General features: G+C 39.4%; 1 protein-coding gene across 1 annotated transcript in view; it reads right to left on the bottom strand.

Moving 5' to 3' along the window:
• Positions 1 to 23,069, bottom strand: part of ASXL3 (ASXL transcriptional regulator 3) — a 220,263-nt gene that overhangs the window by 84,298 nt on the left and 112,896 nt on the right. The window contains 3 exon segments of the mRNA XM_049900833.1: positions 2,487 to 2,606; positions 3,583 to 3,700; positions 19,621 to 19,742. Of these exon segments, the coding sequence (XP_049756790.1) occupies positions 2,487 to 2,606; positions 3,583 to 3,700; positions 19,621 to 19,742 (360 nt within the window).

The following is a 23,069-nucleotide window of genomic DNA, read 5'->3' as shown; positions in this document are numbered from 1 at the left end:
TCCTGGCAAGCTGTTCCTGTGAAGATTTAAACCAAAACCAAACCTGCTTGCTGTTGAGTCAATGCTGACTCAGAGTGACCCTACAGGACAGGGTAGAACTCCCCATAGGGTTTCCAAGGAGTGTCTGGTGGATTTGAAGTGTCGACTTTTTGGTTAACAGCTGAGTTAATCACCACGTCAGCAGAGCTCCATACCCTGTCAAGATTACAGCCGAGAAAACTCTATACGGAAGTTCTACTTTGTCACATGGGGTCACCACAAATCAAAAACTGACTTGACAGCACCCACCACCAATCTGTGCCTTGAATTTCTTAAACTCTGCATACGGTTTTGACTTTATTGAGGGTGGCAGCAGGCCATTTTTTTTTTAATTGTGTTTTAAGTGAAACCTTACAAATCAAGTCAGTCTCTCATATAAATAGTTACACACACCTTGCCATATACTCCTAGCTGCTCTCCCCTTAATGAGACAGCGCATTCCTCCTCTCCACCCTGTATTCCCCGTGTCCATTCAACCAGCTCCTGTACCCCTCTGCCTTCTCATCTCACCTCCAGACAGGAGCTGCCGACACAGTCTCACGTGTCTCCTTGAGTCAGGAAGCTCACTCCTCACCAGTATCATTTTCTGTTTTACAGTCCAGTCCAATCCCTGCCTGAAGAGTTGGCTTCGAGAATGGTTCCACTCTTGGGTTAACAAAGGGTCCAGGGACCATGACCTCCAGGGTCCCTCTAGTCTCAGTCAGACCATTAAGTCTGGTGTTTTTATGAGAATTTGAGATCTGCATCCCACTGTTCTGCTCCATCGGGGATTCTCTGTTGTGTTCCCTGTCAGGGTAGTGATGGGTGGTAACCAGGCACCATCTAGTTCTTCTGGTCTCAGGCTGATGGAGTCTCTGGTTTATGTGGCCCTTTCTGTTTCTTGGGCTCATCGTTACCATGTCTTTGGTGTTCCTCATTCTACTTTGCTCTAGGTGGGTTGAGACCAGTTGATGCACCTTAGGTGGCTGCTTGCTAGCACTGAATACCCTAGATGCCTCTCATCCAAGTGGAATGTTAGAACATTTTCTTAATACATTTTGTTATGCCATTGACCTCGATGTCCCCTGAAACCATGGTCCCCAGGCCTCTGGTAGCAGGCTGTTTTTAACTGAAAGTCTCTAACCTTTAAATTACTTAGAGGGTCATAATGTGATAGTTTTTTTGTTTTGTTTTTGGGCTTTTTTAAAAAGTGTATTCTTTACAGATAACTCTCCCTTTGTAGTTTTCTATTACAGAAGCTGCTCACCTTAATGTAGTTACAACACTGACAGGATTAGGAAAAACCATGTTAGTGTATATGTAAGTGCAGTTACACAAACACATAATGGGCAAGACAGCTATACAAATATTTGAACTTGGAACTAATGCTACGTTTAAAGAATTTACAACAAAAATGAATTCTGCTTTCTAGAATCTTTTCTCTAAGGGTTTAAATATCCTAAACAAGGGCTTTTTAATTGTTAAGTTATATTCCTAGTATTTACCAAAATCCCTAGTACATGGTAGGCAATCAATAAATCTTTGTGGAAAAACTAATGGATTACAATTTTGCTTAGTTATTTACAAACAGATAAACTCTGTAAATAAGAACTATCCTAAGTTGCCAAGAAAGTAAGTAGCAGAACCAGTAACAAAGTTCCGGTCAATAAAATTATAGTTTCTACAAATCATTTTACAAGATATTAAAGTGATCCAGGTCATTATCATTACCCCTGTTCACAGGTGAAGTAACTAAGAAAGAGAAATGAAGCTATTAGGTCCAGGTCATTCAACAAGGCAGGGATGGTCTAGAATTATAATGTTCAGAGCAGAATATGTTTATTTATTATTTTCCTTTTTAGTTCACATGCTCCTTTTTCTCTAAATGCTGCTGTTGGATTCCACATGAAAAGTTACCAGGAAGGAAGACTTCAGAAGAAAACTTGGTGCTGACTTGCAGTATTCCTAGGCTGTGTCTCTCACACTTCTCAGCAATTTTATACCATTTTTTAGACAGGCACTACTGAATATTTCAAGCAGCAAAGACCAAATGCAAGGCAGACCACTGTTACTGAAACAAAACCCAATGACAATATACTCTCCAGTTCAATGGACCCTTCATGAAAGTTGTCTTTTTCCCAATACGATGTGTTGCAATGAAGTAAAACCCAGTAGCAGAGACAAAACCTTGGGCTGTGATTAAATAGAATCATGACTTAGCAGATATTTGAATATTTATATCATTTTAAATCTCTTCAGCATCACTCACACATTTACTAATAAGCTCAATACAATACAATTTTAACTACAGTATTTCTTTAGCATCCTTATTGATTTTAGATAAATTGGAAAGATTATTACTTCCTTGTTTATCTAATAAGAAAAACCTTCTGGAAATTTTCTGTAGTTTCATTTGAAAAAATATAAATCTCCAAAACATAAAAAGTCATAGTCTATTGAACACTCACCTAAACCAGACTTTTTTAATCGTTTTAAGTGCTGACTTGTTTGTTTTCCAGTGGGAGATTTTTGCCCATGTTTCATTTCTTTATCTGAACTGTCTGCTTCACCATTTTTAGATTCGGATCCTAAAAAAGGAAATGGTTATTATGTCATTATCTTCCTCTTCCTGTCCTTGAAAAGAAAAATCTAAAATTGTTTTTAAAATCATAGATCTAATCTCCTTTTCTAAGAGTGAATATACCACCTTTGGCTACAATCTGATTCCCCTATGGGATATAAAGAGAAAAGACCAATAAATCAATCGAGCAGAACAAAAAGCAAGAGCAGATGGCCTAACAGTGGAGTAAAAAATACGTTCATGGATCTGATAGCTTTGAAAAGAAATACAGCCAGATCTTTTGTTTAAAAAAAAAAAAAAAATACACGAATAAGCCTTAACAGTATGATACCACTTAGAGACAATGCAAGACAGAGAAAGAACAAGGAAGGAAAAAGGGAAGCTCGAGGAGAGGGAGCAATCGTACCTTTACAAATAACTTTATGTTAAAGTATGAACAGAAAATGCAAACAGCGATCTATAATGAATAGAGTGGTGTCTAGCTGATAAAGTGACAGAAGGTAAATTAGGAGAAAAGGTCAAGGCTGCACTGAGGTGAGAACGTTGCCAGAACACAAAAACTAATAAAAGATTCCTGATTTGGCAGCAGAGTACTGAGGAACACATTCACACTCAGGGAAGAAAGTGTCAGATGGCATTCCACATCTGCATGTGGTCTACCATTAAAGTTCAACGTTCAGACAAAAGCAGAAGCAACAACAACAAAAATCCACCTAGCATTACTACACGTTTTCTTACACCTACTGACATTAGCAAATAAAGTCATTTGATGATGAGCGAGCTGGTGGAGGGGAATCATCTGTATTTCTGAATTCCTAAAATAGTCAAAGGGATGAAAAAAAAAAAAAATTAAGCCAAACCTCAAGTGGAACTATTACTCAGTTTCAGGAGAAAAATAAATACATAAATAATAATATCTCTCTCAGTAAGGAAATCTCCTTAGGGAAGAAACTGGCCAAGCACACAATATTTTAGCTCTTTACCTGAAGGCGAATCTGACTGTTCATCAGACACCTTTAATGGTGTCAAAACAACACGAGGAACAGTCTTGTTTACCATCATTGAGACTCCATTTCTTCTTTTCTGCTGCTGCCTCAAAGCCTACAAAACATGATAATAAAATATAACATATATATATGACCAAAATGATTTCTTATAATTCCATTAAATGATCTATTTGCCCAGCTTCACCCAGAACCTCTTAAGAGACTTCAATTCCACAAAGCCACTAATTGTCAGGATTCTTAATAATCACCTTCCTGTCATTTTCCCTCAAAAGCATAAAATCAGGCTTTGGCAAAGGGTATCAAACTGGGACCACTTTCGGCCCAATTTTGACAACAAAGCAGCGCTGAACGGTTTTGTTCTACCTTGGCAGCCTGACTTGATAACCCGTGGACTTTGAAACTCTGACTCCCAAGTAAAATAAATGTAAAATAAATGTTTCAAAACCAGGATAAAAATATACGTGTCTGCACTTCTCTCACAGGTGCGTCCTCTCCAGTGCACTGCTCAGTCAGTCAAGTTAATACCGGGTGTCATCAGTCTGTACAGCGTGCACCGACTACAGTACTGATGCACTCACTCAGCCGTGGGGAGTACTGCACAAAATCACTGAACATGGCAGGAATCATTTATTTCTGTGAAGGGAATCAGTCCTAATCTTGGAAACCTTGCAGCACTTGGCTTCTGTCTGCTTGACTTTGGGCATTAACCTTCAGAACACGAACATGACAGCATTCCGGCAAATCCCGGAAAATATTGATAAGACAATCTCTCCAAATGGGACTACTTTGTGTTTCATAAATGAATCAAGCACAGTGATGATAATGTAATAAAAGGCATTTAAAAGTTTTGAAATACAGCTTATCTAGCTGATCGCTTTACACAGAAAATCACCTGTAATAAAAAGGGTCCTAAGCACACGAGACTGAACAGCCATTAAACTCAAAGTGGCAGGAATGCTAAAAGTCCTCAAAAGGTTAAAAGGCTGGCCGCAGACCGTCTCAAACCCTTTTATTCCTGGTTTCTATCAAATTTACAGCATCCCGGTTACCTGATTTGATGTTCTTTGACCAATAGTTGTCAGGATCTCCTGAAATACTGCACCGACTACATATCCCCTTGCTGTCAGAAACAATGCCATTTTATTTGGGAAGGGTATTCACTCTATGTCCAACTTGTTGATCATGAGATTTAGCAAATCAAATGATGACAGAAGTGAAAAATTAAATGCCATTGAAATGAGAGTGGACATACTGAGATGAGACTTGAAACCACAAGTGAAAGTAAATGGCTTGGGAAATCTATTACAAGTGATAGAGTTGTTAATGATAACACAAGACATTGTCCCTCCGATTCTTACATTTATTGAGCATTTATGAAGTGCCAGGTGCTATCCATGAGACAGGAGATACAATGATGAATAGGATCGTCCTCCTCCTCACCTTTAGTCCACTTACATTAATTTATTTAATGAGATCTTGTGTGCTATAAAATATTTAAGACATTTACTCTTTCTTTCTTCAAGGAGTGTACATAATTGCATAAATCTCTCTGGCTTTGTGTTAGAACTCAAAGCACTTCATAGGCATTAACCTAAAAATCCAATAGTAAAACAAAATGAGACAACACAGCCCTTTTAACTACACTTCAGTTCATCCTGGTCCACTCTGTAGGGCTTCCAAAACAATAAAGCCTGTACAAAGATTGATCAATTTTTAGGAGTCTGTACATCACAGGGAAATCCTGGTGGCATAGTGGTTAAGTGCTACGACTGCTAACCAAAGGGTCTGCAGTTTGAATCCGCCAGGCGCTCCTTGAAAACTCTATGGGGCAGTTCTACTCTGACCTATAGGGTGGCTATGAGTCAGAATCGACTCGACGGCACTGGGTTTGGTTTTTTTGGTTTTTATACATCATAGATGTCAACTACTCCCCTTGGCAATATAATTAGGCATGTTTTAATCTTCATTTCATGTGTGTGTGTATGAGGGAATATTTTAGAAAAAACCAACAAAAAAAGAAGAAATAAACTAGAGCCCTAGAAGCTGGACTCGAAAGGCCATGAAATAATGAGCAGCAGAAACTCTGACCTCAATTTCTAGAGCTGAGGGGACTTGCATTAACAGAGAATCAGAAAAACCCGTAGTCAGACAGAAAAAAAGAAAAAGCATGACCAGAATAACATAATGATAATAAGGATAATAAAAACCCAGAGCTATTTTTAAAATATTTATTTTGGTGGCAATATACACATCCATTCAAAATCTCCACATGAACAATTCAGTAACATTTATTACATACGTCACACTGTGTCATCATTCTCACTTTCTCTACCCATATTGTTTCATCACCATTAATTTAGGTTTTCTGCTCCTTAAAGTACTTAGCTGTGCATTAGATTAACTGTCGTCAGATTAAGCTCACATATACAACTCTTTATAAGAGTACTATGCTTAGGGCAAATTGTTTTTATTAACTGGGCTAAACTGTTATTTAACGAGGGCTTCATGGGATAGTTTCCATTCAAAGATTATTTCCAGGCATTAGTTTAGGGGGTTTCCACTGTCTCAATGCAGCTTTAAGTCTAAAAAATCATAGCTCTTCTTAATTTTAAAGAGTAAAGATGGAGTCAAGGCAGGAGTAAAGGAATGCTAATTAATACTGAGCCTTATTTAATGAAATTTTCTATGTACTTCATAGTTATTCAGAAAATTGAAGCAAGCATTATGTTTAGCTTCAAACAATTTCTTGGGGCTAAAAAAGACCCAAAGCTGTTGAGTGGATTCCAACTCATGCTGATTTTATGCATTACAGAATAGAACTATTCCATAGCGTTTTCTTGGCTGTAAACTTCACAAAAGTAGATCTCCAGGCCTTTCTTCTATGGTGCTGCTGGATGGGTTCAAATCACCAACCTTTAGGTTAGTAGTCGACCACAAACTGAAAAGTCTTTGCTTACTATGCCACTAATTATATTAGTAAAGCAACAGACTATTAGGTAAGCTCTGTTGTTGTTAGGTGCCACCCAGCCATTCTGATTCAAAGCAACCCTTTGTACAACACAAGGAAACACTGCCCATTCCTGGGTCATCCTCACAACTGTTGCTATGCTTAAGCCCATCATTGCAGCCCCTGTGTAAATCCATGTTGTTGAGGGTCTTCCTCTCTTTTGCTGACCCTCTACTTTACCAAGCATAACGTCCTTCGCCAGGGACTAAACCTTCTGATAACATGTCCAAAGTATGTGAGATGAAGTCTCGCCATCCTTTCGTTTTAAGGAGCATCCTGGCTGTACTTCTTCCAAGACAGATTTGTTCATTCTTCTGGCAGTCCGTGGTATATTCAATATTCTTTGCCAACACCATAATTCAAAGGCATCAATTCTTCCTTCTTCCTTATTCATAGTCCAGTTTTTCCATGCATATGAGGTGATTGAAAATACCACAGCTTGGGTCAGGCACACCTTAGTCCTCAAAGTGACATCTTTGTTTTTAACACTTTAAAGTGGTCTTTTGCAGCAGATTGCCCAATGTAATATGTCATTTGATTTCTTAACTACTCCTTTCATGGGTGTTGATTATGGATCCCAATAAAATGAAACCCTTGACAACTTCGTCTTTTCTCTGTTACTGATCTCTGCTTATTGGTCCAGTTGTGAGGATTTTTGTTTTCTTTTGTTTCTGTGTAATCCATACTGAAGGCCGTAGTCTTTGATCTTCATCAGTAAGTGCTTCAAGTCCTCTTCACTTTCAGCAAGCAAGGCTGCATCATCCGCATATTTCAGGTTGTTAATGAGTCTTCCTCCAATCCTGATGTCACTTTCTTCCTATAGTCCAGCTTCTAGGATTACTTGCTCAGCATACAGATTGAATAAATGCGATGAAAGAATACGATCCTGACACACACCTTTTCTGATTTTAAACCACACAGTATCCCCTTGTTCTGTTCAAATGGCTGCCTCTTGGTCTATGTGCAGGTTCCACAGGAGCACGATTAAGTGTTCTGGAATTCCCATTCTTCACAATGTTATCCATAATTTGTTATGATCCACACAGTTGAATGCCTTTACCTGGTCAATAAAACACAGGTAAACATCTTTCTGGTATTTTCTGCTTTCAGCCAGGATTCACCTAACATCAGCAGTGATACCCCTGGTTCCGTGTCCTCTTCTGAATCTGGCTTGAATTTCTGGCAGTTCCTATCTATCTGCTGCTGCAACTGCTTCTGAATGATCTTTAGCAAAATTTTACTTGTGTGTGATATTAAGGATATTGTTCCATAATCCCTGCATTCTGCTGGATTACTTCTCTTTGGAAAGGGTACAAATGCGGGTCTTTTCTAGTCAGTTGGCCAGCTAGCTATCTTCTAAATTTCTACAAACTCTACAGAGTACTGACTATCAGAAAGGCTACAGGGATAGCTCAAACGCATATCCTACATTCACAGTCATTTTAGGCTGCCTGTGGCTGCCTTAAAGATTGCAAGTCACTTTCCAGAAATCAGGATTTATTTGACTCTGGACACTCTACAAGCAGATCAGAAAGCTGAAGGAGGGGAAAAAAAGCAATGTTGACTCAGTTGAGATGCCTGGGGTAGTTTGGCTCCAAACAAGAGAAGTTCTCTGGCATTTATCGTACCCATAATAAGACAGGCTGTACACCGATTCCTGCTCCCTCATGGTAGGGCTAGCTCATTTTTTGGGGGGAGGGCATTACATAGCTATGTTTCTACAACTCTATGCACGTCAACCACTCAAACATGTGCTGCGTGTCTTCTCACAATTCCCTGAAAAATGTGAAATAGCCTTTGGGCCAGGCAGGCTAGGGTTAAGGGCAGAGGTAAGAGGCTAGGGAGACTGAAGCGAGTAGGAAAGCACCTACCCCATCCAAGGGGGCAACTGCTACTCAAAAGAAGCAGAAGCAACAAATATGGGTTTTTAGGTGAATTTTCCTGTTTTTAAACAAAGATGACTTTGAACCAAATTTAGCCTGAAGGCACCACTGTGACGACTACTAAACACGTTTCCCCACATCTCCTCCCAATAACCAAACCAAAACCAAACTCAGTGCCATCGAGTCGATTCTGACTCATAGCGACCCTATAGGACAGAGTAGAACTGCCCCATAGAGTTTCCAAGGAGCACCTGGAGGATTCGAACTGCCAACCCTTTCGTTAGCAGCCATAGCACCCAACCACTTCGCCACCAGGGTTTCCTCTCCTCCCAATATAGGTGCTGAAATTCCCCTCTTTTAATGAGCTGAATTGTAGAGAAATGGGGGCTGCTGCAGAGCCACCTCAAGGACTGTGTGGTGGAATCGTTAAGGATGAGGTTGTACCGTCAGGAAACGACTCCACTAACCAGCTGAGTAATGCTGGATAAGTTATGTGTAAGCAGTACTAATCTGCAGCAGAAACACAACAAAGTTTTTGTTTTAATTATCTTACATTTTACTGAGGGACTGACAAACACACAAAATAAACATGATAATTTCACACAGGCGAGTGCTATAAAAACAGAAACCAGCACGATGAGACAGAGAAACTGAGGCAAGGGGAACCAACTTTGATTGGGAAGTCGAAAAGGCCTCTTTTGGGAGGCAACTATCAAGATGAGACCTAAAGAAAAAGAAGAACCCAGCCACGTGAAGATTGCGGGGTTTCCTGTCAGTGAAAGAACCAGTACTTTGTTGGCTCTAGGGACAAAAAGCACGGCTAGAGTGGCTCAGAAAAAGGATGAGGAAGATGATAGAGATGGAGAAGAATTCCCCAAAACCACTGCCAAGGGTTTAACAGGGACAGGAGACTTACGGTCAATGAAAAGGCTGCCCTACCACCCCAGTCCCTTCCCAACTATCCTGAACTTACAACACTAACACTTTGGACCAAAGATGCAAAAAGACGCACAGCAAAAAGAAAGTAAAGGGCGTCTTCCGACCACTGACTACTGTTTGCTTTTATACATCTATTCAGAAAATATTTATATGGATCCACTGCCTGTGATAGTCTGCATTCTACATCTTGGACAAGTTCCTGAAGAGTTCAGAGCATTTTGAAATGTCTCTTCCTGAAACTCTTAGGTACACTTTTGTCTCAGAGCCTTTGCATTAGCTATCTCCTATGCCTGGCACCCTCTTCCCTCAGCTGAAAAGTTCATTTTCTCATGTACCTCAAACCTTTGTTCACATATTACTTTTCCTACCATATTCTCCATCCCCCTTCCCATGGAGCTAATTACCTTGTATTATACCCTATAATGCCATTATTTTCCCCCTTTCCCATCCAAACTGCTAACTTTCCATGGGGGACATTAGTCGTTACCTCAGAGGCCTTAGTGGAGAGCACTTTGAAGTGGCATCCTTCCCTAAGGCTGACCTCCAGGACTCCCCTCAGCTAAGGCTCTACATACTTGGGCTCCTCTCACACAAGAAGGCAGCCTTCTTAGGCGAGGTCTTTAAAAACCCCTCTTGCTCAGCTAACTGCAGTGCCTACGGGGGCCACAAACACACACAACATCCTTGTCCCGGAAAGTACAGATTGACACCTTCTTTTTTCTCCCCAGCCATTATGGACAGCTCTCTGCCTGCAGACTTCCCCAGGTCTCTATAACCTCTCCAATTACATAAATGCAAAGTATTTATTTCCTATATATACATATATATATACACACACACACACACATATACACACATATATATGTATACGGAAACCCTGGGGGCACAGTGGTTAGGGGTTATGGCTACAAACCAAAAGGCCACCAGTTTGAATCCACCAGGCACTCCTTGGAAACTCTATGGAGCAGTTCTACTCTGTCCTATAGGGTCACTATGAGTCAGAATCAACTCGACGGCAACAGGTTTGGTTTTTTGGCGGGGAGGGGTTTATATATACATGTGCATATATGTATACATTTATTTATTTATATTTAAGTTGGAAAAGCCTTCTAACTGAGCAAGATACCAATTTTTTTTTTTTTTTTACCTTCCTAGTAAAAATCCCACACTCATGAGTGTTTCCCTCTAAGCCTTCCTCTAACATGGACTGGGGGGTGAAGGGAAGCATCTCCTTACCCCAAGATGGAGGGGATGCACCATAGCTCCATTCACTCATATCATTCTTCAGTTCATCCTCCCTCTAAGAAATTTGAGCGATTTTCTCTATAGAGGCTGTTGGGGATGGTCAGTGGGCCAACCTGGGCTCCGCTTAGTAAGTCGTTCAGGCCTGTGTTTGGCATCCATCGTCACAATGGGGGGATATTTGTATTCCCTCATTCTCACCTTGGAGCTTTAGCTGAAGATCCAAGAGACTCAGAAAATGCCTATCCCATAACATGCTACAAATATAAGAGACATTAACTGCAATTTAACATGTAATGATCTAAGTTTCGGTACCTCACAGCCTAGAAAATACAAATCCATGTAACGGGTTAAGAAAATAGGATTAGGAGGACCACTTTAGATAGCTGTATAAACTGTGCTCTGCACAAGCGTATCCTGAAAGAGGGGGGTGTTCTATTTCGTCGCAATGCTTGGGGGCACCTTTTTCTATTCTGTACAATGGGACTTAATTAGCTAGTCATGGCCCTCTGTTGATTCATTTATAATACGGTTTTATTTTGACATCAATGTTATATAAGCAGTCTCACTACAAAGTCCACATTCATTGCTTTTTTGCGGCGGGATGATATCAATGAGCCACCTTCGACTGTCTCAAACTTAAATTATACCTTGGAATGCTAATGGAAGATCATACTGAACAAAACTTTATTTTTTACTACTTGTATGTTTATTCAAATTACATACAGCTATGTGCATATACTATTCAAACAAAGATATGGGTAAAATTTACTTTTTAATAAAAACATACCAACTGTCTAGTTTTTTTCTTATACTTTAGATGAAGGTTTACACAATAAACTAGTTTCTCGTTAAACAGTACACATACTGTTTTATGACATTGGTTAAGAACCCCACAACATGTCAGCACTCTCCCTTCTCAACCCTGGGTTCCCTATTACCAGCTTTCCTGTTTCCTCCTGCCTTCTAGTCCTTGCCCCAGGGCTGGTATACCCCTTTAGGCGCATTTTGTTTCATGGACCTGTCTAATCTTTGGCTGAATGGTGAACCTCAGGAGTGACTTCATTACTGAGCTGAAAGGGTGTCCAGGGGCCACACTCTCAGCGTTTCTCCAGTCTGTCAGGCCAGCAAGTCTAGTCTTTCGAGTTAGAATTCTATTCTCCATTTTTCTCCAGCTCTGTCCAGGACCCTCTATTGTGAACCCTGTTGCTGAAAAATTTTTTAAAAAAAAGAACAACTTTAGATCCTGTAAATTTCAACCCAGAAAGAAGCAATACCACTGAAATAAATGAGCAGGTGGTGAGCACAAATGCAGTCTACTATGAAGGACTGTACCTTCAAGCTGGTCTCATGTGCAATGTTCTTGTGCCTACACCACCCAGTACAATTTCAATATCTATGGCATCCGTTCCACTGCTATTCATGAGGTTTTCCCTGGCTAATTCTTTTCAGAAGTAAACCGCCGAGTCCTTCTTCCTAGTCTGTCTTAGTCTGGAAACTCAGCTGAAACCTGTCCTCCATGGGTGACCCTGCTGGTATCTGAATATCAATGGCATAGCTTCCAGCATCACAGCAACATGCAAGCTCCCACAGTATGACAAAACATGCTCATAAGGAACCTGTACATGGATCAAGAGGCAGTTGTTCAGACAGAACAAGGGGATACTGCGTGGTTTAAAGTCAGGAAAGGTATGTATCAGGGTTGTACCTTTTCAATCTCTATGCGGAGCAAATAATCCAAGAAGCTGGACTATATGAAAAAGAAAAGGGCATCAAGATTGGAGGAAGGCTCATCAACAGCCTGCATTATGCAGATAACACAACCTTGCTTGCTGAAAGTGAAGAGGACTTGAAGCACTTACTGATGAAGATCAAAGACCACAGCCTTCAGTATGGGTTACGCCTCAGCATAAAACAAAAATCTTCACAACTGGACCAATAAGCAACATCATGATAAACAGAGAAAAGACTGAAGTTGTCAAGGATTTCATTTTACTTGGATCCATAATCAACACCCGTGGAAGCAGCAGTCAAGAACTCAAAATACTCACTGCACTGGGCAAATCTGCTGCAGAGGACCTCTTTAAAGTGTTGAAAGTAAAGATGACACCTTGAAGACTAAGGTGCACCTGACCCAAGCCATGGTATTTTCAATCACATCTATGCATGTGAAAGCTGGACAATGTATAAGGAAGATGGAAGAAGAATTGATGCCTTTGAATTGTGTTGGCAAAGAATACTGAATATACCATGGACTACCAAAAGAAGGAACAAATCTGTCTTGGAGAAAGTACAACCCCAGAATGCTCCTTAGAAGCAAGGATGGCAAGACCGTCTTACATACTTTTGGACATGTTGTCAGGAGGGATCAGTCCCTGGAGAAGGACATCATGCTTAGTAAAGTATGGGATCAGCGAAAAAGAGGACGACGCTGAACGAGATGGACTGACACAGCAGCTGCAACGATGGACTCAAGCATAACAATGATTATAAGGATGGCGCAGGATGCAGCAGCGTGTCGTTCTGTGGTACACAGGGTAGCTATGAATCAGAACCGACTCGATGGCACCTAACAACAACAACGACATGGCATCAGTAAGGAGAAGCACAATTGAATGTACCAAGTGTAATACTTCCAGGAACTGTTCTGTCTGAAAGAAATTTACAGGCTTAAAACTGGGAAGACACTTACTTTGTAAAGCAAACAAACAGAACTAAAACAGTCTAGGAAAATTGAAGACCATATACTCACATCAATTACAATGCTGGCTTTAAGCGAAAAGGAAGAAGTCAAAAGAGATATGTTTTTCTCTAGAGATATATTCCCTTGTAATATAGAGAAGAACCTTTAGATAAACATTCTCTTTTTTAAACAGAAAGCTTGTCGAATAAAAAACCAAAAAGACCAAACCCAGTGCCGTCGAGTCGATTCCGACTCATAGCGACCCTACAGGACAGAGTAGAACTGCCCCACGGAGTTTCCAAGGAGCACCTGGCGGATTCGAACTGCCAACCCTTTGGCTAGCAGCTGTAGCACTTAACCACTAAGCCGCCAGGGTTTCCAGCTTGTCGAATACCTCTAAAAATATAACATGGTTCTCATTTCTACCCTAATGGAAAAATAAAACGCAAAATGAGAGGCTTTTGTGCTAACATGGAATTTGCATCAACAAGTAATGTCTGCTTTATTTTAAAAACACCAGTGATGCAACTTAAGGAAGCACTGAGTGAAATAAGTCCATCACTAAAAAAGTGAAAATATCACATGCTGTGAATGCAAAAACTTAAATAATTAGAAATACATACATATGAAACAGCTGGCTGCGTCCGGTGCCAGCAATTTGTATTGTTGCTAGTACGTTAAATGTCAACGCCCGTGTTCAGAAACTGCTATCATGCAACTTAACCTTTGGAATTTCACAGTACTGGTCAAACATACAAAGTTAAAGCGAAATGGCAAGAACGCATCTGCTTTGCCACATCAAGAGACAAAAAGATCTGCTACTTTATGAATAAATTCTACCACCCTAAATAAAAACGAAGGATCCAAATAAACCAACAGAAACAACACAGCAAGGCTCTGCTATTTCTCATTGTAAAAGAATTCATCTTTCTTTAATCTTTCATTTTACTCTGCTGTTCAAACCAAAATTTAATCTTTCTTAATCATTCTTTTTCAAAATTCAAGATCTAATCATTTTATACTCTTGGGTTCGTTACAACTAAAATAACAAGGCAGAAAGAAGACAGATAACAAGGTAATAATCAGCAATCTGCGACTCTCCAGAGGCATCTGAATATGCTTATTACGTATAAAAGAATTTTTTAAAACACTACAGAAATAACATTATTCAAGCAGCTATACACCACATACGATATTACCATTTTGAGGATTACAAGGCAAGAGAGACCCAAAAATGTGGGGGCAATGAAAATATCCTATGTCAATAGCCAAGTGGTATTATAGCTTCCATACTGCCCAGCCTATAATTACAGTGCAATCAACAGCGCTGGGAAGTTAAAGAATCCCCATTCCACAGCAACATGCTGTAGGACGAGGGTCGGGTAGGGACCGGGCTTCGGATCTCGCAAATTATGTCTGTCTTATTTTGTATGGAAGTTTGTTTCTAATTATTTTTTACTATGCTGATGATTATAAAGCTATTGGTTTGCTCCCCTCACCCCCCTTTTTTACACCTACTTCTTTCTAAGAATCTACACTGGCCAGTGAATACCTGGACTACTAAAGCGCTATTGACCCAGAATATGTAACAGCTAATATTTTTGTGTGCCATTAATATGTGCTGCTACTGAAAGTAAATGGTCTGTGTTCAGAAATAGTTTTTTTTTTTTAATTTATTCATTGTGCTTTAGGTGAAAGTTTACAAATCAAGTTAGTCTCTCACACAAAAAGCCATACGCACCCTGCCGTGCGCTCCCAACTGCTCTCTCCTTAATGAGACAGTACATTTCTCCTCTCCACCCTGTATTCCCCGTGTCCACATGTCCAATGAACCTGCTCCTGTCCCTCTCTTCCTTCTCATCTTGCCACCAGACAGGAGTCGCCCGCGTAGTCTCATGTGTCTCATGGCCAATCCCTGTCTGTAGAGTTGGTATCGGGAATGGTTCCAATCTTGGGCTATCAAAGGGTCTGGGGACCATGACCATAAGGGTCCCTCTGGTCTCAGTCAGACCATGAAGCCTGGTCTTTTTATGAGAATTTAAAATCTGCATCCCACTATTCTCCTGCTCCATCAGGGATTCTCTGTTGTGTTCCCTGGCAGGGCAGTCATCGGTGGTAGTCGGGCACCATCTAGTTCTTTGGGTCTCAGGCTGATGGACTCTCTGGTTTATGTGATCCTTTCTGTCTCTTGAGGTCGTATTTACCTTGTGTCTTTGGTGTTCTTCATTCTCCTTTGTTCCAGGTGGACTGAGACCAATTTATGCACCTTAGATGGCTGCCTGCTAGCATTTAAGACCCCAGACGCCTCTCACCAAAGTGTAATGCAGACTGTTTTCTTAATACATTTTGTTATGCCAATTGACCTAGATGTCCCCTGAAACCATGGTCCCCAGACCCCATCCCTGCTACTCTGGCCTTCGAAGCTTTTGGTTGTATTGAGGAAATTGCTTTGCTTTTGGTTTCGTCCAGTTGTACTGACTAACCCTACGGTATGTGTTGCCCTTGCCTTCACCTAAAAAATTTTTTGTCTATTACTCTCTCCCTCCCTCCCCAGCCTCGTAACCATCAAAGAATATTTTCTTCTCTGTTTAAACTATTTCTTGAGCTCTTATAATAGTGGTTTCATACAATATTTGTCCTTTTGCAACTGACTAATTTCATTCAGCATAATGCCTTCCAGATTCCTCCATGTTATGAAATGTTTCACAGATTCATCGTTGTTCTTAATCATTGTATAGTATTCCATTGTGTGAATATACCATAATTTATCCATTCATCTGTTGATGGGTACCTTGGTTGCTTCCAAATTTTGCTATTGTAAACAGTGCTGCAATGAACATGGGTGTGCATATATCTGTGTAAAGGCTCTTATTTCTCTAGGATATATTCTAAGGAGTGGAATTACTGGTTCGTACGGTAATTCTATTTCTAGCTTTTAAGGAAGCACCAAATTAATTTCCAAAGTACCATTTTACATTCCCACCAGCAGGGTGTAAGTGTTCCAATCTCTCCACAACCTCTCCAACATTTATTATTTTGTGTTTTTTTTGGTTAATGCCAGCCTTGTTGGAGCGAGATGGAATCTCATTGTAGTTTTGATTTGCATTTCTCTAATAGTTAATGATTGTGAGCATTTCCTCATGTATCTGTTAGCAGCTTGAATGTCTTCTTTGATAAAGTGCCTATTCATATCCTTTGCCCATTTTCTAATCGGGTTATTTGTCTTTTTGTTGTTAATTTCAGAGATCAGATACTGACTGGAAATGTCATGGCTAAAAACTTTTTCTCAATCTGTAGGTAATGTTTTTACCATTTTGGTGAAGTCTTTGGATGAGCATAGATGTTTGACTTTTAGGAGCTCCCAGTTATCTAATTTCTCTTCTGCTGTTTGTACAATGTAAGTAACGTTCTGTATACTGTTTATGCCATGTATTAGGGCTTTTAATGTTGCCCCTATTTTTTCTTCCATGATCTTTATCATTTTAGATTTTATATTTAAGTCTTTGATTCATTTTGAGTTGGTTTTTGTGCATGGTATAAGAAATGGGTCTTGTATCATTTTTTTGCAGATAGATATCCAGTTATGCCAGCACCATTTGTTGAAAAGACTGTCTTTTCCCCATTTAACAGACTTTGGGCCTTTGTCAAATATCAGCTGCTCATATGTGAATGGATTTATGTCTGGATTCTCAATTCTGTTCCACTGGTCTATGTATCTGGTGTTATACCAGTACCGGGCTGTTTTGACTACTATGGCAGTATAATAGGTTCTAAAAGCAGGTACAGTTAGGCCTCCCACTTTGTTCTTCTTTTTCAGTAATGTTTTACTTATCCAGGGCCTCTCCCTTCCATATGAAGATGGTGATTTGTTTCTCCATCTCATTAAAAAAAAGTCACTGGTATTTGGATCGGGATTGCATTGTATGTGTAGATCGCTTTGGGTCGAATAGACAAGGAATAGTACTCTTAATGGCTACCCTGTATTGCTTTCCTTTAGCTATACAAGTTTACGAATTTCCCTGGGTGATGTCAAAATTGACCTATTATAGTACATATCATATGTTGAAAGACAGTATTAGTAAGAGGACAGAATCTGAAATTATGACACTGGGTTCAAATATCCTCTCTAAGATTTACTCTGGGTGATCTTGCACACGCTATTTAACCTCATTTATTTAATATATGGGTCTTAGTTTTCCTTATGGGAAACTAACGGGAAAAATAGTACATATTTAAAGGCTTTATATGATGATTAAATGTCCTATCACATGTAAAATGCAGTGTTGTGCCTAGAACACAGAACATGTAAATATCAGCTAATATTATTAGTCATCCAACTGGCCTAGAACTTTAGGTTCATGAAATTATTATTTTTCCATGTATGAACATACACAAAGATGTATTAAAATACACAGAACACACATACATGCGTATGTATACAGTACAAGTACAAAGAATTCTACATAGTCCTAGCCATTCAACTGTCCAAAAGAAAAGAGAGCTGCAGATCTGCTGAGGCTGCTACAATTTAGAATGCTGCATAGTCAGTCAATTTTTGAAATGCTGCCTGAAGAAATTCAGCAATTACAGGGAATCTAGGCAAAATTCTGCGTGAGTAGCTTTTCTTCTACATGTATTTCCAATATGAATTTGGTTATTAATCAAATGTCAACACATCTGCCATATATTGAGCCATCTCCTAGGTACTAATTTTCTCTTTGGTTATAAAGTAGGGAGTTTTGAGATATGAATAAATAACTCAAGACATGACAAAGCATACAGGAAGTAAAGCAGTTTCTTCAAACACTACTTAGATCTTAAGCAAACCAGGAGCACTCCCATGAACACGCATTCCGCAACACAAGAAGAAAACCCTAACTTGAAGTTGTGCTGATTTTCTTAATCATAAACAATGTTCAAATGATCAGAAACTAAAAATAAGAAAGTAAAAAATAATGAGACATAACAATATAGCAATTTGAATCTTTATCTTTGCTTTCAGATTCAGCAAGATTTCACAGTGCACATATTTTCTAAATTACTGCTTTTCAGACATTTCGCGTTTCATTTCTGAGCACACTGTGTTTCTTGGATTCCACAGTTACAAGTGTCCACTTTCGTGTATTTCATTCTATCCTGTTTAGTATTTTATTAGCTGCATCCTATCTGCCGCCTGAATGAGCCTTTGCCCAGGCTTCCCTATCATCATCCATCCTTTATTTCATCAGTTAAAAAGGGATCTAAACGCTGAATTCAGTTTTGTTCTCTGATGTGTAAAACATTTCACAAATGCAGTGATATAAATACTAAGTTCACCAAAGAGTATTTGACCTATGTAGGTTGAAATACTGGTATTACCTTCAATATAATTCCATTTAATACAACTGCTGCAATTCCAATAACCAATAGCATTGAAAACCCTATGAATCACAGTTCTACTGTGATGCATACTGGGTCGCCGTAAGTCAAAATTGACTCAAGGACAACCGGAATGTTAGAGCTTAGGGCCCAAGCTGGTAACTATTACCTCCCACCCCATCTCAGTGCAAGACCACCCATGTTGAGACTGCTTATGTAATAACTGGATACTACTGAAAAGTTAACTGCCATTCAGCACCAAGTGACACTCACTGCTGAATATTTTAGATACAAAACCCAAAAGCAAAACCCATTGCCATCAAGTCAATTCCGACCCATAGTGACCCTACAGGACAGAGTAGAACTGCCCCCATAGAGTTTCCAAGGAGCACCTGGTAGATTCAAACTGCCAGCCTTTTGGTTAGCAGCCATAGTACTTACCCACTACACCACCACCAGGGTTTCCATTTTAGATACAAGTAAGTCATAATTACTATTTGCAACTTGGTTCATCTCAGTAATAAGAAACTATCCATTTATTTTTTTGCAGCAACTATCAGATAAAGATGAGACCACAAATAAAAACGTTACTGCTTTCAAAATACACAGTGCATTTATGACCCAATATATTTGCTATAAATCATAAAGAAAACTTCATATAAATATTAATGTTTACAAGCACATTTTCCCTCTTTAATTGTACATCAAAGTTCTCAGCACGCCTCTCCTAGATTTTAGCACAGATTAAAATTATTGTATTGAATGTTATGGAAGCAGTTTAATCTAGGATCTCTCTGTTTTCCGATTGGTAGGTTTGTTTTCCATTTTACTTGATCAGCAGAACTCCTATTACCTTAAGCAGGTAGAACTGAGGGACAAAGAACAAATGCCAGCTATCTTACCTGCTTAAGAGCCTTTTTGGTGTGTTGCTGAAAGGAAGACACTAACTTGCTTTGCACTGCTGTGTTAGTAAGGCTTGAATCTCGAGTGGAAGACGCTTCATCAGTTACCTGCTTTGCACAAACTAGAAACAGAGAGAAGATAACGATATTACTAATTTGAATTCCTTTTTTTATATCCACTATAATTAACTCACTTGGAGCTTTTCTCTAATCGAAAATGGATCCTTAAAATAAAGCAAAATAGCTCAGCAAAGAGAAGAGTATCTAGATTGGAAGCAAGAGGATCATTTAACGACCGTCTAGCCCCAGTTACAAGACATTTAACCTCTCTAAGTGTCCCTCTCCTCACTCACTAATTGATGATAATTTCTATGTCATAGGACTACTGTGTGAACATTTAAAAAAAAAAAAAAAAAGCTCAATATGTGGTCCAAAAGTTGGGCGTCAATAGATACTATCTGAATCTGAATATGGAGACCGGAGAATGCATAGTATTTTGCAGAAATAACACTAAACTAATGAAACCGTTTTCAATTTACCCCGCCCCACAGGTTAAAACTCTTTATTTAACAGCCTTGCCTCTACAGAATCCATGACCTACTGTCGCACATTTATCCATTTCTTTATGGACCGAGTCACATAGCAAGAAGAAGGAAAAATGAATCCAAGATGCTAGTTGTCCATTCAAGACAATTATTTTCAATAGTACCATCTGCAGATTATAATGCCACTGGCCCATTTACCAGAGTTGGGCCTCCCTGTTGCCTATACTAGATAAGGACATTTTCTCTGAAAAAGGCTGCTTTTCAGGAGATTTGTTATGGGTAACTTAGGAGCCCACAGACACTCTGCTCTAGGAAACCCATGTTGGAGCAAGAGCTCTTCAATTGGTCCTCCTCTCACGTTCCACCTGAGAGACTGGGTTTAACTCTGAAGTGATTTTAGAAGTGGCATGGATGCAGGCCCTTTTCTGCATAAGCTAGGGGAAAAGGAGTTACTGGGAAAATCAAAGTAAGAAAGCAGGGTTAGTGGTAGAGCAGAGGCTTATGTAAAAGACAGGAGACACAAAGAATTTAGGTGGAAGAAAATAACTTGAAAACGTATGGTAGAAGCATAAAATATGACTTTTTAAGGACACCAGGTTAATGCTAATTCAAGAAAACTTTCCAAGCAACAGCAACCCGCGAGGATGCTCACTTAGGTTGTAAAGGAATGCAAAGGGGTAAAAAGTTACTCAAAAGGGAGAAATATGCACATGCGCAATGGTGAGAGCACTTGAGTGGCTTTTGAGAGACTCGAGCACACATTTGCCTGGAAATGAAAATACGACTTATGAAAGAGAATGTTGAGAAAAGAGAGTTAATCAAGTTTTGTTTTATACAGAAAGTAATCAGGAAGTGAAATGAACAAATTTTGGGGAAAAAAAATGTCAGTTACTAACACCAGGTGTTTTACATATGGGATCTCATTTAATCCTGGCAGCTTCCTTGCAAGGCAGAAAGGTATTATCTCCATATTAAAGAAAGAAAACTCAGAAAGGCCAAGTCACTTGCCAGTGTTCATATAAGCAATGAGACAGCAGAGTTGGGCTCCAAGGCTAGGCTGGTCTAGCTCTAGAGCCCATGATTTTTCCACTTACATATCTGACCTCAAAAGCTAAGAACCGATGCAGAAAATTCAATGTTGAAAGAAGTTTAATTTGGTTGTATCATGCTGGAGTTACTGATTCAGGACACTAATAAAGTCAGGGGAACAAATCACTTGGAACCTAAAATGAAATAACTGAGAATTGTTGATAAGAGGGATGGGCCCAGGAACCACTCTGGTTGAAATGCAAAAGGATCTGCCAATGGATAAGATCCTTGAATTAAATATTAGGTGACTTTTTTCAAGTTGACACAATATGACACTTTTCCTTAAGACAGTCTAAATGTTCTAGTAAAGATACATTTTATAACACTGCTTGCATAAAATATGGCTCCTAAGCTGCTCTCCTGGAAATGATCAGTAATCTGTAACACCTTATTCAGATTTACTTACCAAGAAATACTAGAAATAATCACCAGCTTATATTCCAAAGATAAACCTATTTTTTATACGGATTACATAGATGACCTTCTCAGTGTTTCAATGTCCCTCCAAAGTGTGACAAACTGGGGAGATGAGAGAGAGGTGGCAGACAGGATATAAATTCCCAACTGAATATATCTAAATGGATGTAATGAAAGCCCAGCCTGAAAAGTAAAGTGTTCACTGGCAAATGTGTTTTACTACTTTCAGATTCTTAGAGTAGTATTTCTACCTAGAAAATTGGAAACTTACTGATAGTTTAAAAAAAGGAGAACCAAATGTACTTCACGGACTTTGAGGAATTTATGGAAAAGATGAGAAAGCTTCTGTATACTGGACATTAAAATTCAAACTTACTGCCAGCATTTGCTTAGGACATGCTTTTATTGCTAAGTCTTTCAAAGGTAAACTTCAGTGCAGCAAGACCAAATCACAGCAAATCATGGATCAGTGTATATGCAATTAAGGCCTTACTTCCCTCAAATATTCTGTTGCTGCAGCCAGCAGAACATAATCAGCTGTCCTTGCTGAGGATAAGAGCTATCTAGCTCACAACTCCCTCTATTTCTGATCCAAGACACCTAAGGACACAATGACACCTATTTCAATATCAGCACATATGCTGCATATTTTGGGTTAAATTCATTATTGCACTGTTTGGATAGTGATTCACTCACATAACATACATATGCTGTTTCCAAAAGAAAGATTCTGTTCCATTTAGAGCCCAGAATTTCAGAGGGACGGCAGGATAATGGAATTGAAACAGCAACAGGAAATACTATGAAGTTTCTTCCAAAATGATTGATTCTCCTCTAATCCCACACTGTTTGCTTTATCTTATAACCTATCTTGGACCGAACTGAAGCATCATGAGAATTCCCGCACTGGTAGTCGTTTTCCTCCCCAAACCCGTTTTCTAAAACTTGGTCCTGATTCTTGTTTCTCCTGTCAAACTATTTTTTCCCTAGTTATTCATTTTTGATGAAATAAATATAGAACCTTAAAGAAAAGTAAAACGTAATACTGAGGCTGGATGAACCCCCAAAATTTTGCCCTGAGATAATCTTTAAACCTTAAACCAAAAAATATTCCCTGAAGTCTTCTTTAAACCAAACAATAAATCCCCTCCCCAAAAAAACCCAAATGCATTGCTGTCTAGTCAATTCCAACCCATAGGGACCCTACAGGACAGAGCTGAACCCCTATAGGGTTTCAAAGGCTGTAATCTTTATGGAAGCAGACTGCCACATCTTTCTCCTGTGAAGCGGCTGGTAGATTTGAACCACCAACCTTTGAGTTAGCAGCCAAGCACTTTAACCACTGTGTCACCAGGGCTCCTTCAACCAATCGACAGTTTAGCTTAATTAGTAAAGAAT

The sequence above is a fragment of the Elephas maximus genome, chromosome 11 (genome assembly GCF_024166365.1).
Source record: "Elephas maximus indicus isolate mEleMax1 chromosome 11, mEleMax1 primary haplotype, whole genome shotgun sequence".
In the NCBI taxonomy this organism is placed as follows: Eukaryota; Metazoa; Chordata; class Mammalia; order Proboscidea; family Elephantidae; genus Elephas; species Elephas maximus.
The sequence above is the reverse complement of the archived record's forward strand: the minus strand, read 5'-3'. Positions and strand labels throughout refer to the sequence as shown.